Consider the following 14,737-nt stretch of genomic DNA (forward strand, 5'->3'; position numbering starts at 1 on the left):
GGCGAACTTTGATTATCAGTTAGTTTCCTGAATTTTAAATAAAGTCCGCCACGCAAGTTTGACTTTTTGAACTTTTCCATCGCGATATATCTTATGACCAAACCTTCTGTTGATCTCGGTTCAATAGTCGATTTCAAGCCAATGGAATTTGTATGAGCCACTTATAGCATACAGAAACGATGAAGTATGTTTTTTTGTATTATTATGCTAAACAAATTTAACGAAAATTAGATTTTTCATCGATGATCTGCCAGTACTTTTCCCATATCCTCGGATATATCCAGGTCAGTATTCAATGTGTATTTTACATGGTTGAAAAGAAAGCTTACTCCGAATAGAACAATATGCATATATGTCAGATTTAAAACGTACTTTAGATGCGGGTGGCAATTGCATATTGGAAATGCCTTCAGGCACAGGCAAAACTATTTCCCTGCTATCTTTAACAATCGCTTATCAGATGGTGAGTATCTTAATTGGGATCAGATTTTGTCTGTCGTCTCTAATGGAAGAAGTTTTACCCAGAACATCGGAAGATTGTTTATTGTTCTCGTACCATGTCAGAGATTGAAAAGGCTCTTTCCGAGCTACGAAGCTTGATGGCATTTCGAGAGCGAGAATTAGGGCGCAAGGAACCGTTTCGAGGATTGGGACTAACGAGTAGAAAAAACTTATGCCTTCATCCGAAAGTCAAGCGAGAGAAAAAGGGCTCCGTTGTTGATGAAAGATGTCGTAGCTTGACGTCTTCATTTGTCATGGAACAAAAGCGCGCTGGCGAGCCCGTTGCGACCTGTGACTATCATGATGTAAGTAAATAATTTGGAGGTTTTAATTTTTTGTTAACATTGATTAGAACCTGTATGGACTTGAACCACATAATCTTATTCCAGAAGGTGTTTGGACATTTGACTCTCTTATTAAATACTGCGAGGAAAATAAGCAATGCCCATATTTTACTGTCCGTCGAATGATGTCATTTTGCAACATTATTATTTATTCTTTTCATTATTTGTTAGATCCGAAGATTGCTGAGCGTGTTTCAAAGGAGCTATCAAAAGATAGTATTATCATCTTTGATGAAGCTCATAATATTGACAACGTATGCATCGAATCTCTTAGCATAGACTTAACAGAGAACTCCCTTCAACGAGCCAGTCATGGTGTAACCAATTTGGCAAAGCAAATTGAAGAGATGAAGTCAACTGATTCTGAAAAACTACAACAAGAGTACCAGAAGTTAGTAGAAGGGTTACGTGAAGCAGACCAGGCTAGAGAGGAAGATGTCTTTATGGCGAACCCGGTCTTACCGGATGATCTGTTAAAAGAAGCGGTCCCAGGCAATATTCGACGTGCTGAACATTTTGTCGCATTTTTGAAACGATTTGTCGAATATCTGAAAACGAGAATGCAGGTCCGACATGTCATATCAGAGACTCCAACATCATTTCTTCAACATCTCAAGGATTTGACATTTATTGAAAAGAAGCCACTGCAATTTTGTTCAGAACGCCTTACATCGCTTATTAGAACGTTAGAATTAACCCAGGTTGATGACTTTCTTGCATTAAAGGAAATTGCCACGTTCGCAACACTTGTCTCTACCTACGAATCAGGTTTCATGTTGATATTGGAACCTTTTGAATCTGACACAGCTACAGTGCCAAATCCTGTTTTTCATTTTACATGTTTGGATGCTTCTATTGCTATCAAGCCGGTATTTGATAGATTCAGTTCTGTTATTATAACTAGCGGTACAATTTCTCCTTTGGATATGTATCCGAAAATGCTCAATTTTGAAACTGTATTACAAGAATCATATACAATGACACTAACGCGACGATCATTTTTACCCCTCATTGTAACTCGTGGTTCTGACCAAGTTGCTATCAGTTCACGGTTTGAGATTCGAAATGATCCTAGCGTTGTGAGAAACTACGGTAACTTGTTTATCGAGTTCTCAAAGTTGACTCCAGATGGACTGGTGGTGTTTTTCCCGTCATATTTGTACATGGAAAGCATAATTAGTATGTGGCAAACAATGGGAATTCTGGATGAAGTTTGGAAGCATAAGTTGATTTTGGTGGAAACTCCTGATAGTCAGGAAACTAGTCTTGCGCTGGAGGCGTTTCGTACAGCTTGCTGTAATGGTCGCGGAGCTGCACTTCTTTGCGTGGCACGAGGAAAAGTTTCTGAAGGAATTGATTTTGACCATCATTATGGCCGTACCGTGCTTATGATTGGCGTGCCGTTTCAATATACTGAATCTCGGATTTTAAAAGCTCGATTAGAGTTTATGAGAGAAAATTACCATATTCGTGAAAATGACTTTTTATCATTTGACGCGATGCGGCATGCTGCTCAATGTCTTGGTCGGGTCTTAAGAGGAAAAGATGACTACGGAATTATGTTGTTGGCGGACAAAAGATTTTCAAGGAAACGAAACCAGCTACCCAAGTGGATTAACCAAGCAGTTTTGGATTCCGATGTGAATCTATCAACGGATATGGCAGTAGCGTCAGCAAAGAAATTTTTGCGAACAATGGCCCAACCGACAAATTCAAAGGATAATGAAGGTGTCAGTGTTTGGAGCTTGAATGATTTACTTAGGGCACAAGCGGAGCAATTTACAGAAGGTGCTCAGAAGCCTTTGACCAAAGTGGAAGAACATATCTCCGTCAAATTGGTTGAGTTGAATGATGATAGCGATGATAGCGATGATTACGGCCTCGACGATGATGATCTTGATATGCTTGAACTTGAAATGGATATATAATATTGGTAATACCGGAGTTAGTTTTCAATATCACACAATTTATCCAACTTTTAACTACCGTAGAGATATGCCAACTTAAGGCATTTTAAAATGAGTTTTATTATATTTTTGAGCGTGAAATGTAACTAGTTTGTTCTGTTACTGAGGCTCGGATCCAAAAAAAACGCGCGCGGTACCTGGCGCGGTAACAATGATCCAGTTATCAAACCAGCCTGGCCATAAATTATACCCGCAATTTGATTATCACAATATGAGTTTACTTATTAATTTTAGCATTGTCATTTATTTGGTCACCAAAAGAAAGTTTGTAGTTAGCTTCTATGGAGAACAACGATAGCCACGAGCAAAGCCTACTAAAAAAAATTTACTTGCGATTCCCGGGATACAATGTCGAAAGTGTAGGGCAAGCTGTTACAGAGTATAGAAAAAATGAAATTAGCGAAGAGAGGCCTCCAGTGTTCAGATCTACAATACATGAAATTGTTGTCATTGTGCTCTTGACATTTGCACCTGCTTTGTCTTCCAGCTCATCGGGAGCCATGCAAATAGCAATTCCAAAAATCGGACAATCGTTTGAGATATCTGGAGGAAGACTTACATGGACAATATCAGCATTTTCCATTTCATCCGGCTCGTTTGTTTTACTTTTTGCTTCAATTTCAGATGCAATTGGAAGAAAAAGGATGGTTCTAGCAGCATATGTTTGGTTCGCAGTATGGTCTCTCATCTCTGGATTTATGCAGAACGATATAGTATTCAACATTTGCCGAGCGTTACAAGGACTTTCTGGTGCATGCTCACCGCCTGCTGCTGTTGGGATTTTAGGAGCAACTTACGTCGCTGGTAAGAGAAAGAATCGAGCGTTGGCTACATTTGCGGCAGGTGCTCCCCTTGGATTTATCATAGGCATCGTTGTTGGCGGGATTTGCTCTGAGTTTATAGGATGGAGGGCGATACCGTTCTTTAGCTCAATAGAGTATTTGTGCTTTGCGGTTTTAGTGTGGGTCCTAGTCCCGCGAGATGCACCGCTGGATTTGAAGCGGACCAGATCAATCCTATCGAAAATTGATTATTTTGGTGCATTTCTTGCAACTTCTGGTCTTCTTTTATTCGTATTTGCATTAACACAGTCAGGGTCATTAGAAGACGGATGGCGCACGCCTTATGTGATAGCTCTACTAATTGCTGGGGTCTTGTTATTTACATCTTTTTTATTTTGGGAATCAAAAGCGAAGAAACCTCTAATGCCGCTTCATATTTGGAAATTTCCTTATTTTGCTTTAGTATGCTTATTTGATTTCCTTAGAAGTGTGATCTCTAATATTTGATTTAGTGTATGATGATTGCAGCGACTGGCTATATGAGTTTTACGGGGGTGCTCAATTACTACCTGCCTCTGTATTTTCAAAATATTAGAAACGCATCCGCAATTCTAACTACGGCTTATATGGCACCTCAGGCGATATGTGGCGTCCTTGTAAACGTGATTGCTGCACTAACGCTTCATATTATCCCTGGTCAGATATTAATGATAATTGCCATGGTTTCTTTCACCGCTTCGGCTATTCTTTGGGCTTTGCAACCAATTTTCTTAATTTACTGGGCAATGGCATTTCCTGCCATTTGCCTTTCCGTGGTAGGTGCAGATTTGGTTTATAACGTGTCCAATATGCATACCCTCAATACTGTACCACCGGCTTCCCAATCGACCGCTGCTGGAATTTTCAATACAATAATTCAGCTCAGCACTGCTGTTGGATTGGCGGCTTCCGCGTCAATATCTGAGGCAGCAATGAGGAAAAGCGATAAAACTGGAGTTTATTTGCAGCATGATTCTTTCAAAGCCGCATTTTGGTTTGCGACAGGTGTAAGCAGTACTGGATTGATTGGAAGTTTTTTTTTAAAAATAGGGACTCAAGGCCACAAGCACACAAACGCAACTGATGAAAAGGATGATACCCCGGATTCTGTCTTGGCTGACCCACAGGGAAGCTAGTCTACATAAGCTGCTAAATATTAAATGATTGTCTTTCAATGTATTATTTTAGGCTACATTCAAAGCCTAGGTTTTTTTTTAAACGTTAAAATATACGCCTATTTTAAATTTAATGATTTAATTTAAACATATTATGAACGAAACTCGCCAGCGTAATATTTCATAGCTAAAGTACAGGCTTTGCTTTAATTTGGAAGATTTTAAGTTTTTGGGTGCCGAAGACTCTACGTCATCATAAAGAGTTGTGGGGTTAAGTATCAGCATGTTATTTTCAATTTTCTTTTTAAGATAAAACAACCAAAAACCACTTATAAGTTTAATACGGCACGGTACCGTTTAATCTAACACATGGGGATTGATAATAAACATATAAGTCCAGTTGTACAAACAACTGCACCAAGCACAGCTGTTCACAATGACCCACTGGCTAAAGAAAGCACATCAAAAAAAAGCACGGCTAAAAATGATTCACGTGGCAGTGTTTTGCAATCTAAACGACATACAAACGGCAAAGACACTATTGCAAAAAGATTGTCAAGAGACTCATTTGATGAATTTGAACGAAACGCAATAGAAGAGGCCAGACAAGCACAGGATGTCGCTGAATCTGCTATAAAAAATACTCATAAACAATTAGCTGCCAAGTCGGAATGGGAGGAATGGTCTCCAATTTCCAGCGGCCATGTTTCGCCGTCGCAGAAGAGCACAGTGGCCCCGCGTTTAAGTTTTGGACAAATTGCAGGACGGCCAGGTTCCGGAAATCTAAACGAAGTTCCGGGAGAGAATGAATTGAGTAATTCACCAGAGAGCTCAAGACATATATCTTCAGACGATTATTTTGAAAGAAACAAAATTAGCAAAGAAGAAGAATGTCAAATTAAATCACGCCTGCATGACTTCGACAATGCTACATCTATAGCATCGTCTGATCTCTTTGGCGAAAATCAGGATCAAAATGAAGATTACAGTAATCTGGATTATGTAGCTAAAGCAAAGGAAATCGCTATGAAACTAGCAGTTACAGCAGACGACGAAATTGAAAGCATTCGAGAATATATCGGAAGCAAGGCCAGCAAGGCCAGCAAGCCACTGTCCGCTTTGTGGGGAACATCTAAAAGATAATACTTCAGCAACGGTGGCTTTGTTATTAATGAACTTGATATCGCTAAGATGCTCAGTGCACATTTTAAAGTAGTATGTTATGAATTCTACTGTGTCCGCCATCGATTCTGCTTTTGGAGGTCGATTACCCATTGCTAATAATATTTATCATGTACAAGTATATTTTTATTTAGATAAAATAAATCAATTCCTTAAATAGTCCACATCTCTTCCTTTTTGAACTATATAATGCAATTGATTTTATTTTTCTGTATTTTCAGATTTTTCTGATTCTACTGAATCGCAGTAAATAATAGCTATGCTCTACTTCGTAAATGTTTTACCACTCATATTCTCCATTGCCCTTGCCAAACAAGTAATCTTTGCCGTTCACATTTACCACGCCATCTTTCAATACGCACTTCCATTTATTCTTAGTTCTCTGAACTTTGTCATAAAGACAAAGCATTATCATGCCAGAGTCATCTTCTTCCTCATTTTCTGAATTCAATTCATCCTCTGAGTCGTCCAAGTCAGAGTTGATTGCATCTGAATCATCATGTTTGTGGCTATGTCTTCTGCTTGTACCAGGAGCACCACCACCAACATTTATGTCATCGTCATCATCCTCATCCTCATCGTCATCATCTGATGAGTCTAGTCCACCATCGGTTTGTGGTATCACAATCTCAAATACTCTCTGTGGCTTTGTACTTTTTCTTACACGAATGCTGCTCTTATTGTAATCATCCGAAATTTTTTCTGACTCCGCACTGATTTTGCGCAAAATTCTGGCCTCCAAAAGTTTATCAATGACTTCGGTTGGAAAATCATCGGCACCGTCCACTTGTGCAATACGGCCTCCACCCGGTAGCAATAAGCCTCCTGCAGTGCCACCATTTGAGTCATCTAAAGACTCATCAATACCAGCTCTTTTCATGACGCCCTTTATACTTTCGTCAGCGATTTCTGCTGGGACCTTCTCCTCTTGAGCGAATTGCTGAATATGTTGCGCAGCTCGCATGGCTGCCATCGCCGGATTAGAAAACGCAACTGGCTGTGTCCCAACTGGAACGCCTCCAGGAGCAGCAGAATATAAAGGAGGTGAAGCCATTTCATATTTAACATTTCCAGCCACGCCAGTCTGTGATGATCCGAGTGGTGGTGATGGTGGTGGCTGTTCAGGATCCCATGGGAATTGTGCAACACGTGTTAAAGACAATCGCTCTTGCCACAAAGATTGAAGCTCTCTTAAAGTAATCTCATCCACTCCTGAATCCTCAAAATCTATGCGAGACGAGTTGATAACATCTTCAATAATATCACGATAAATAGTGCCCTACACAGGATGTCAGTAACTGCATGAAGACGACAGACGAAATTCATTCAAACCCTGAATCTCTAGCCTCATCAATAAATCAAATAGTTAAATTACCACAAGAGAATTTGTCATTGTAGAGAACGATTTATCAAAACCGAAGAGTGGATGTAGACTACTGGATGCCGTTTTCGCCACAGATCATCTGCAGCTTATCAAGTCTTAAAAGCACAATCCGATCCTTTGATTAAAAGCCTTATTTAAAATCAATTAATTTCTCTATATACTTCAGCAATTTCCGGTTGTTGAAAAAAAATCACTGATGTCTAGTATTTATAGCAAGGGTGGAAAGAGGAGAAGGAGGAGATGATGCGATGAATCTTGTTCTAACGGTCACGTGAGACAACACCAAAGCTGACAAGTAAACACATTACTTAGTAGTAGGATATATATATGCCATACAGTGGTCGAGTTTATTTAGAGTCTGTAAGATGGGAAATAACTCGTCAACAGTAGATTTATTTTGCCTTTATTTTTGACAAAAGTGAAGCGATTCAAAACAGACTGATTTTTCCATAAGAATTGAAATCAACCAAATCTGATAGCACAACGCAAGATGAACCGAAGGCAATACTTATCAACTGGGCACCGCATACCTGGTAAATAGTTGAATCTTCATGTCGATAGTTTGCAATTTAATTACTAATTACCGTGTCCTGTAGCTTTGGCATTTATTATTTGGGTTTTGATTGCATCAGCACTGGCACTTGATGATCAAACCGACTCTTCCCCACATTCCGCAGATGGCGGCTCGCAGCTGACATTAAACGTCCCAGATCCTTCTTTTGAATCAGCCGAAACTGCATATGTCAATTGTTAGTGGGATTAACACTGTTTAATTTGAACGATATTCTAATGTTAATGATAGCACAGAATAATGTGGACGAAGCTTTAAAGTTACTAGCCAAAATTCGCCGCAAAGTTGGCGATAGTAAATCTTCTGATACTACTCTAGGCTACTCACTTGAGGGATATGTCAATAATTTTTTTAAAAAGATTATGCCAGACTCTTATGAAGACAAAGAAGCTTACGCTGATCACATATATGGCGACCCCACAAAATCTGCTGATGAGCAATCTCCAAGTTTCCCGTCGTCCGATAAATTGTCGGAGTTATCTAAAGAAGCCAAATCTAAACAAGAAAAGGTAGTGGACGAAAGTTCTTCATTGTTGGCTAAAGCAATCAAACTTCTAATGGATGCTGCAAATCACAACAATTCCGATGCATTGTACTTACTTGCCGATATGAACTTTTATGGAAATTATACGCATTCCAGAAATTACACAACTGCTTTAAATTATTATAAGAGACTAGCAGATCTAACTGGCAATTCAACTTCATATAATGTGCTGGGCTTTATGTATGCGACTGGCATGTTTGGCGATACAGTCCGGGATCAGGCTAAGTCTCTCTTGTATCATAGTTTTGCTGCACTGGGAGGAAACACGAGATCACAAATGACATTAGGATACAGATATCATAGTGGAATAGGAACTCCGAGGAACTGTGATAAGGCTGTGGTTTATTACAAAGCAGTGGCTGATAAAGCTATGGATTATTGGCGTACTGGGCCTGCAGGAGGGCGCACGCTTGACCGTCATACTTGGAGATTAGCCGACGATGAAGGTGGTGTATTTGGGGAAGGTGCTAGCGAAAGTAGTTCTGGAATTAACGCCAAAAAAAAGTTCGACGCACCCTCTGACTCGTCATCTTTCGTTGATATTTTAGAATATTTGAGATATATGGCGGATAATTCTGATATAGGCGCACTATATACTTTAGCTAGGCTTTATTATGATGGTACGCGTGCCTTGTCTAGAAATCATGTCAAGGCATTATATTATTTTAATGAGGTCACCAGCCAATATTGGACTAAGGAAGGATCAATATTATCTGATGCACCAAAATCTTCTCAGTCATATGCCGGTAAGGCCGCCGGTTATTTAGGTCGAGCTTATCTTCGCGGAGAGGGTACTGATGTTGATTATAAAAATGCATTGCGATGGTACAAACTAGGAGTTAGTCTGGGCGATGTGGCATCCTTGAACGGATACGGATATATGCACTTGAAGGGTCTGGGGGGTGTAAAGCAAAACACTTCAAAAGCTGCAGAATATTTTCGCGGCGCAGCAGATCAAAACTTTGGACCAGCTCAAGTCAACATTGGGAAACTTTTCTTAGAACAAGGCGAGGTTACAATTTCTGCGCATTATTTCGAGTTAGCGGCAAGGCATGGACATATTGAAGCGTTTTATTATCTTGCGGAGATGTACAATCGTGGTCTGGGCCGAGACAGATCATGCAGCTTGGCAGCTGCTTATTACAAAATCGTGACAGAAAAAGTCGAAGAACTACAATCTCCTTTGGAATGGGCACACAAAAAGTTTGATACCGGAGATTATGAATCAGCTATTGTTGGATTTATGATGGCCGGGGAGCAAGGATATGAAAGTGGGCAGTCAAATGTTGCGTTTTTGTTAGATCGCAATAAATCTGCTTTCAGTTTTTCAGATGCATTAAAGTGGATTTTGGACTACTTTCAATTTGATATGTCTGATGATACAGAGGAAGCACGGAAGATCGAGGAGCTTGACCATTTAATTGACGAAGTAGCACTTATATATTGGACGCGATCATCCAAACAGTTGAATATTGATTCTACGGTGAAGATAGGAGATTATTATCTTAATGGGATAGGGTCAGAGCTTGATAATGAAAAAGCAGCAGCTTGTTATCAGACAGCAGCCGAATACCAGCAAAGTGCTTTAGCACTTTGGAACCTTGGATGGATGCACGAGAACGGAATGGGGGTTGAGCAAGATTTTCATCTCGCAAAGCGGTTTTACGACTTGGCATTAACCACAAATTCTGAAGCCTACCTGCCTGTTACTTTATCATTGTTTAAGCTTCGGCTGCGATCATATTGGAATTCAATATCGGGTGGTAGTGTGAATGGTATCATTGATCCTATTTACGAAGAGCATGAAAAGCCTGTGCACAAGTGGTCGTTTATGGAATTTTGGAAGAAATGGTTCGAAAATTCCGATGACCGTGTTTACGAATATGATGATGACCAACAAGGTAGAACTGGAGTCACTGATGGTCCAGACGAAACTGGGGGGAACTATCAGATTTAGCATGAAATGGCAAACCATATTTTATCGCGTTTGTCACATTGTATATTATAATTATTTTTCAAGCAATAAATTATATTCAAATATTCCACCTTAACCAACATTGCGCCACATTAGTAATCCCATACCATCACAAGTAGTTACTGATCATGGATAGTATTAAAAGTGAGAATAAAGTCCCAAATAGCAGCGGAAGAAGATCTTGTAGTAATGATAACAGCTGAATCAAACAATCCATGCCAAACATATAAATCTGCACACACGCTTTCCGTGAGCTATTGATTAAAGAAAACGTTGCTCTTTTTCTCGCAATCCGGTGAGTTGATTTTGAGTCTCGATCGAAATACACTCTTGGACCATGCATTTTCCATATGCCGAACATTCTGATTATGCCCGGTGATTTTATCTTACGAGGTGTACCAAGCAGCAATTTGGAATTATATAAGCCAGAATCTGCAAGGGTATCTATGGAGTGCTTTGGGAATGAAAACATTTGATCAACTATTTCCGGTTCAGGCTCTGGTTGCGAGTCCTCACCAGTAGCAACCCTTATTCTTTCCAACCCTTGGTCAATGCCAGAATTGTTCTGAGATAAGAAACCTGGCGGTTTATTCTCTTGGTCATTCGACGGTTGCATCATCCTATTGACTTCTAAAGTTGCCGTTGCCACAACTGTCCATAATTTTGCAAAGTTTTAGTTGTGGTGCTGTGGCGCATATGGTGAAACGTGCAGGTTCATCGGAGCTGTCAACCCTGTTCTGGATACGATCGCCTTAGCGCAAGACCAGTGTTGTGTATGGTTGTTGCTTGTCGAATCGTCCCCAGAATATGGCTTAAGAACTTGTTTTAATGTATAAGCATAGCAGCATATCTGTGCACGTGTTTGCACATATGTAGTTTTAACTCACGAAAGTTAATTCCACTTGCGCTGTTTCTTTCGTGTGATGCGACCTTCGGCTTGTGTACAAAATAAATAATCAATCCTGGACACGTTTCGTTCATCTTTCTTGAACCAAGAAATTGCAACTTCCCTATCTTGTCTCCACCAACTTTGATCTTTAATTTTACAGTAGTGGCAGCCTTACTGGCCTGGCCCATGTTCGATGCCCTTTTCATATTCTTCTCCTGAGATCACTGCAGACCGGACGTTCAAGCATCTCAAAGAAGAGTTCGTGTCTGGACTAACCGGCGGGTCGATCCAGGAGATTAATGTCATCACTCTCGCTGGCTTGGTATGTTTGGTTTTTATTTTCTTTTTTTTTTCTTTTTTGTCTTTGTGAGGAATACAATGATATATTAAACTATCTTGTTTTGGTTTTGGTTTTGGTTTTTTTTTTTTTTTTTTTTTCCCTCGGGCTTCTGATTTTTTTTAACGATTTGATCTGATCTAACAAGATTTAGACCTCCTACTCACTCTGGTGTGCTTTTCAAACCCGGTTTGCATTTTTCTCTTCTCAAAATGGTGCAAAGTCATTTTCATTTACGATATTTACCGCGGATTTTATATTAAATTGGGTTTTGCTATTGCTTTCAATCACTATCTATGCATCCCACCCTCTTTCGTTCAATCTTCTTATTCTCACTCCTGCCATAATCATATGTACTTGTTTTCCAGTATATTCGTATACAAAACAGAAAGCGGCTTTAACAATTATCCAAAAGCGAGAAAAGCGTCTTCGGTCGGCGCATGATCTGAATTCTATATCGACATTCGATGAAGCTTTGCAATATGATGCAAGCTTAGACAAAAAATATCAAGATGAACAAGTTTTGCAGTCTTCAAAGGAGGAATTTGCTCCGTCTACATCTCCATTTTTACCACAGAATTCTCATTCTATCCCGTCGGCTGTATCAACATCGGCTATATCAGTTACACCAATAAGCGTCGAAGCCTATTTGCCAAAAAAATCTTTTCTCACTACTTACCGCGGTGGTATGATGATCATTACTTGCATTGCAATTCTCTCAGTTGATTTTGAAATTTTTCCTCGGAGGTTTGCCAAAGTTGAGACGTGGGGTACTTCGCTAATGGATCTTGGAGTTGGATCGTTTGTTTTTTCGATGGGTCTTGTTTCAGCCAGAGGCTATTTGAAGGATGAATTTCTCAAGCAACGACCAAAACTGTTGGTATCACTAATAAGATCTTTTCGACAGACTACTTCTGTCCTTATCCTTGGGGGCTTGCGGTTGCTTCTTGTAAAGGCGGTTGATTATCATGAGCATACTTCAGAGTACGGTGTTCACTGGAATTTTTTCATGACCCTGGGATTGCTACCGCCATTTTTAACGTTGTTCAATTTTTTGACGGACCACGTGTCTCATGCTATGTTATCGCTCTTTATTGGTACTGGATATCAATTGCTGCTACACTTCACTCCGCTTTTAACATATATTCTCACCGCCCCGCGCACCGGTATTATTTCTCAAAATAAAGAAGGAATATTTTCATTTATTGGATACTTGTCGATATTTCTTGCTGGACAATCCACAGGATTGTACACTCTACCTTCCGTACCAAGGAATTTTTCTATTCCATTTCTTTCTAGATTTGCATGTACTTCTAAAAATAACTCCAATGGCGGTAGTCGGAAATCAATCGTGATATATCTTTCTGTGTCTGGCATTGGATACTTTGCATTATTTCAAATATGTACTCATTTATTCAGCATTCAGGTGTCACGACGACTGGCAAATCTACCATACGTTTTATGGATTGCGTCATATAATAATATATATATCCTATTATATTTTTTGGTTGAGACATTTTTTTTTCATTCTCGACGAGACGTCACGTATGAGGATACCGTGCCTCGAGGAGTTGATGCAGTTAATGTGAATGGGTTGGCAATTTTTCTATTAGCCAACGTTTTAACAGGCTTGGTAAACTTAACGGTGAATACTCTCAAAGTCAAAAATGTGCAAGCTCTCTCGTTGTTAATAGGATATTGCGCAGTACTATCGGCGATCTCTTGGTTCATAAAGAGTCGGCAGTGGCGTCTTAAAATATAATCCTGATGTCGGTTTTTGTTAATTTTGTGGTTTATTTCAAAGGGAAACGGTATTGGGGAAAGGGAAAAAAGAATAATGTTATTTGGATTGGGTTTTGTTAACGAGTTTTTGCAATTTATTTATTTTTTTATTGCACAAAAAATAATCCGTAATGATTAATAGGGCCTGAACCTCTTGTCTTTCACCTTCTTTTTTCGGTCAGGTTTCACTTCACTCCAATGTTGTTGATGATCATTGCCATCTGCAATCCAGACTTTGAGTTTGCCATCTTCTCCTCCAGAAAAAATTCTGGCATTTCGTTCGTCGACCAAGACTGCTCGCGCCACTTCTTCACCATGCGCACCAGGAAGCACGATTCTTTCCTTGACTGATACAGTTTCACCTCGCAAGGCAATTAACGAAAGTTTTTCACTAGAATTACTTCCAATTGCAATATATCCTTTACCAACACCGACAACGTATTCACAGTCCCATGGCTCTCTGATATCACCGAAAAGAATGGGCTGGTTGTTAATATCCTCTTCTTCTGTTTCATCATGCTTGTTCGTAGGTCTATATATGCTAAAAGTCTCCATGTGTGATAATGCATACATGTTGTCCCCTAAAAACCCTGCGGAGTGAATCGACGCTCCGTTGTTGACAACCTGCATGACAGCATCGTCTTCATCTGAAATCGTGGTGTCGTATTTAACTACCAGGCCATCCGTTGATCCAGATAAAAGTAAATTTCTAATGCTCGAATGAAACGCAACCGACGTTACGTCATCGCTGTGTGAATCAAGATATGCACGAAGATGGGTATTTGGTTTACGAATGTCCCATACTATTACACCCGCATCGGGCGCGACAAGTTCAGTACCGGCGGCAATCTCGTTAGTAAGAGAAGAATATGCCAGTGAGAGTAGTGGCTGATCCGAGTCATCTATAAGTTTATTAAACCCAAAATAAGTCAATTAAAATACATACATGTACTCACCTTTTGAAAATAATGCGGTACTTTTGTTTGTTCGAAAGTCCCAAAGCTTTACGACTCCGTCCGATCCAGCTGTTAACGCACTGTTTTCATCGACGATCTGAACGCCTTCTACATTCCCATCATGTGTATGTTTAATAGTCAAGAGCTCAACCACGCTAGATCCCGAATTTAAATCAAAAATCTTTATGCTTCGATCTGAAAGGGATGAGATCAGTTTTGATGTGGAAAGCCGGTCAACTGAATACACATATTCAGGAGAGTACGACAAAACCTTGCCCAAACTGACTTTAGAAAAAGTGGAGAACATTTCTTTACTTTTGGCCGACTATATGATAATCATTTGTCATGAGTATCAAGTTATATAATAAG

The 14,737-nt window shown here is 39.7% G+C and overlaps 7 protein-coding genes across 7 annotated transcripts; 5 read left to right on the forward strand and 2 right to left on the reverse strand.

Annotated features, from left to right (window-relative positions):
• Window position 1: 1 nt before the first annotated feature.
• Window positions 2-2,827, forward strand: V1514DRAFT_366075 (uncharacterized protein). Its single transcript, XM_066929825.1, has 5 exons — window positions 2-184; window positions 232-284; window positions 339-463; window positions 516-806; window positions 854-2,827. The coding sequence occupies exons 1-5, from the start codon at window positions 180-182 to the stop codon at window positions 2,771-2,773; spliced, it is 2,394 nt and encodes a 797-aa protein (XP_066785191.1). The 5' UTR covers window positions 2-179; the 3' UTR covers window positions 2,774-2,827.
• A 151-nt stretch (window positions 2,828-2,978) lies between these two features.
• On the forward strand, window positions 2,979-4,868 carry V1514DRAFT_302890 (major facilitator superfamily-domain-containing protein). The gene is made up of 2 exons (XM_066925582.1): window positions 2,979-4,056; window positions 4,107-4,868. The coding sequence occupies exons 1-2, from the start codon at window positions 3,094-3,096 to the stop codon at window positions 4,767-4,769; spliced, it is 1,626 nt and encodes a 541-aa protein (XP_066785192.1). The 5' UTR covers window positions 2,979-3,093; the 3' UTR covers window positions 4,770-4,868.
• Window positions 4,869-4,909: 41 nt separating this feature from the next.
• On the forward strand, window positions 4,910-6,093 carry V1514DRAFT_326034 (uncharacterized protein). The gene has a single exon (XM_066926717.1). It carries the CDS (start codon window positions 5,118-5,120, stop codon window positions 5,889-5,891), a length of 774 nt encoding a protein of 257 aa, XP_066785193.1. The 5' UTR covers window positions 4,910-5,117; the 3' UTR covers window positions 5,892-6,093.
• On the reverse strand, window positions 5,987-7,525 carry V1514DRAFT_326035 (transcription factor IIA, alpha/beta subunit). The gene is made up of 2 exons (XM_066926718.1): window positions 7,306-7,525; window positions 5,987-7,209 (listed from the first exon to the last, which is right to left on the reverse strand). Exons 1-2 carry the CDS (start codon window positions 7,321-7,323, stop codon window positions 6,211-6,213), a joined length of 1,017 nt encoding a protein of 338 aa, XP_066785194.1. The 5' UTR covers window positions 7,324-7,525; the 3' UTR covers window positions 5,987-6,210.
• A 30-nt stretch (window positions 7,526-7,555) lies between these two features.
• V1514DRAFT_326037 (uncharacterized protein) lies at window positions 7,556-10,480 on the forward strand. The gene is made up of 3 exons (XM_066926719.1): window positions 7,556-7,847; window positions 7,911-8,063; window positions 8,117-10,480. The coding sequence occupies exons 1-3, from the start codon at window positions 7,805-7,807 to the stop codon at window positions 10,384-10,386; spliced, it is 2,466 nt and encodes an 821-aa protein (XP_066785195.1). The 5' UTR covers window positions 7,556-7,804; the 3' UTR covers window positions 10,387-10,480.
• A 904-nt stretch (window positions 10,481-11,384) lies between these two features.
• Window positions 11,385-13,534, forward strand: V1514DRAFT_326039 (GWT1-domain-containing protein). Its single transcript, XM_066926720.1, has 2 exons — window positions 11,385-11,615; window positions 11,785-13,534. Exons 1-2 carry the CDS (start codon window positions 11,487-11,489, stop codon window positions 13,390-13,392), a joined length of 1,737 nt encoding a protein of 578 aa, XP_066785196.1. The 5' UTR covers window positions 11,385-11,486; the 3' UTR covers window positions 13,393-13,534.
• On the reverse strand, window positions 13,487-14,736 carry V1514DRAFT_289800 (WD40-repeat-containing domain protein). The gene is made up of 2 exons (XM_066925286.1): window positions 14,369-14,736; window positions 13,487-14,314 (listed from the first exon to the last, which is right to left on the reverse strand). Exons 1-2 carry the CDS (start codon window positions 14,673-14,675, stop codon window positions 13,548-13,550), a joined length of 1,074 nt encoding a protein of 357 aa, XP_066785197.1. The 5' UTR covers window positions 14,676-14,736; the 3' UTR covers window positions 13,487-13,547.
• Between the last annotated feature and the right edge of the window lies 1 nt (window position 14,737).

Source organism: Lipomyces japonicus, assembly GCF_038497905.1.
Source record: "Lipomyces japonicus strain CBS 7319 unplaced genomic scaffold V1514scaffold_6, whole genome shotgun sequence".
NCBI lineage: Eukaryota > Fungi > Ascomycota > Lipomycetes > Lipomycetales > Lipomycetaceae > Lipomyces > Lipomyces japonicus.

What these genes read in the sequence shown, in the direction of transcription:
- V1514DRAFT_366075 (XM_066929825.1), top strand. An exon ending in TAACAATCGCTTATCAGATG is followed by an intron (nt 464 to 515) that starts GTGAGTATCTTA and finishes TAATGGAAGAAG; the next exon opens with TTTTACCCAGAACATCGGAA. An exon ending in CGACCTGTGACTATCATGAT is followed by an intron (nt 807 to 853) that starts GTAAGTAAATAA and finishes AACATTGATTAG; the next exon opens with AACCTGTATGGACTTGAACC.
- V1514DRAFT_302890 (XM_066925582.1), top strand. Translation starts at nt 3,094, where the DNA reads ATGGAGAACAACGATAGCCACGAGCAAAGCCTACTAAAAAAAATTTAC. An exon ending in AATTTCCTTATTTTGCTTTA is followed by an intron (nt 4,057 to 4,106) that starts GTATGCTTATTT and finishes TATTTGATTTAG; the next exon opens with TGTATGATGATTGCAGCGAC.
- V1514DRAFT_326034 (XM_066926717.1), top strand. Translation starts at nt 5,118, where the DNA reads ATGGGGATTGATAATAAACATATAAGTCCAGTTGTACAAACAACTGCA.
- V1514DRAFT_326037 (XM_066926719.1), top strand. Translation starts at nt 7,805, where the DNA reads ATGAACCGAAGGCAATACTTATCAACTGGGCACCGCATACCTG. An exon ending in AACTGGGCACCGCATACCTG is followed by an intron (nt 7,848 to 7,910) that starts GTAAATAGTTGA and finishes CGTGTCCTGTAG; the next exon opens with CTTTGGCATTTATTATTTGG. An exon ending in CGAAACTGCATATGTCAATT is followed by an intron (nt 8,064 to 8,116) that starts GTTAGTGGGATT and finishes TGTTAATGATAG; the next exon opens with CACAGAATAATGTGGACGAA.
- V1514DRAFT_326039 (XM_066926720.1), top strand. Translation starts at nt 11,487, where the DNA reads ATGCCCTTTTCATATTCTTCTCCTGAGATCACTGCAGACCGGACGTTC. An exon ending in TCATCACTCTCGCTGGCTTG is followed by an intron (nt 11,616 to 11,784) that starts GTATGTTTGGTT and finishes AACAAGATTTAG; the next exon opens with ACCTCCTACTCACTCTGGTG.
- V1514DRAFT_289800 (XM_066925286.1), bottom strand. Translation starts at nt 14,675, where the DNA reads ATGTTCTCCACTTTTTCTAAAGTCAGTTTGGGCAAGGTTTTGTCGTAC. An exon ending in TACCGCATTATTTTCAAAAG is followed by an intron (nt 14,315 to 14,368) that starts GTGAGTACATGT and finishes ATAAACTTATAG; the next exon opens with ATGACTCGGATCAGCCACTA.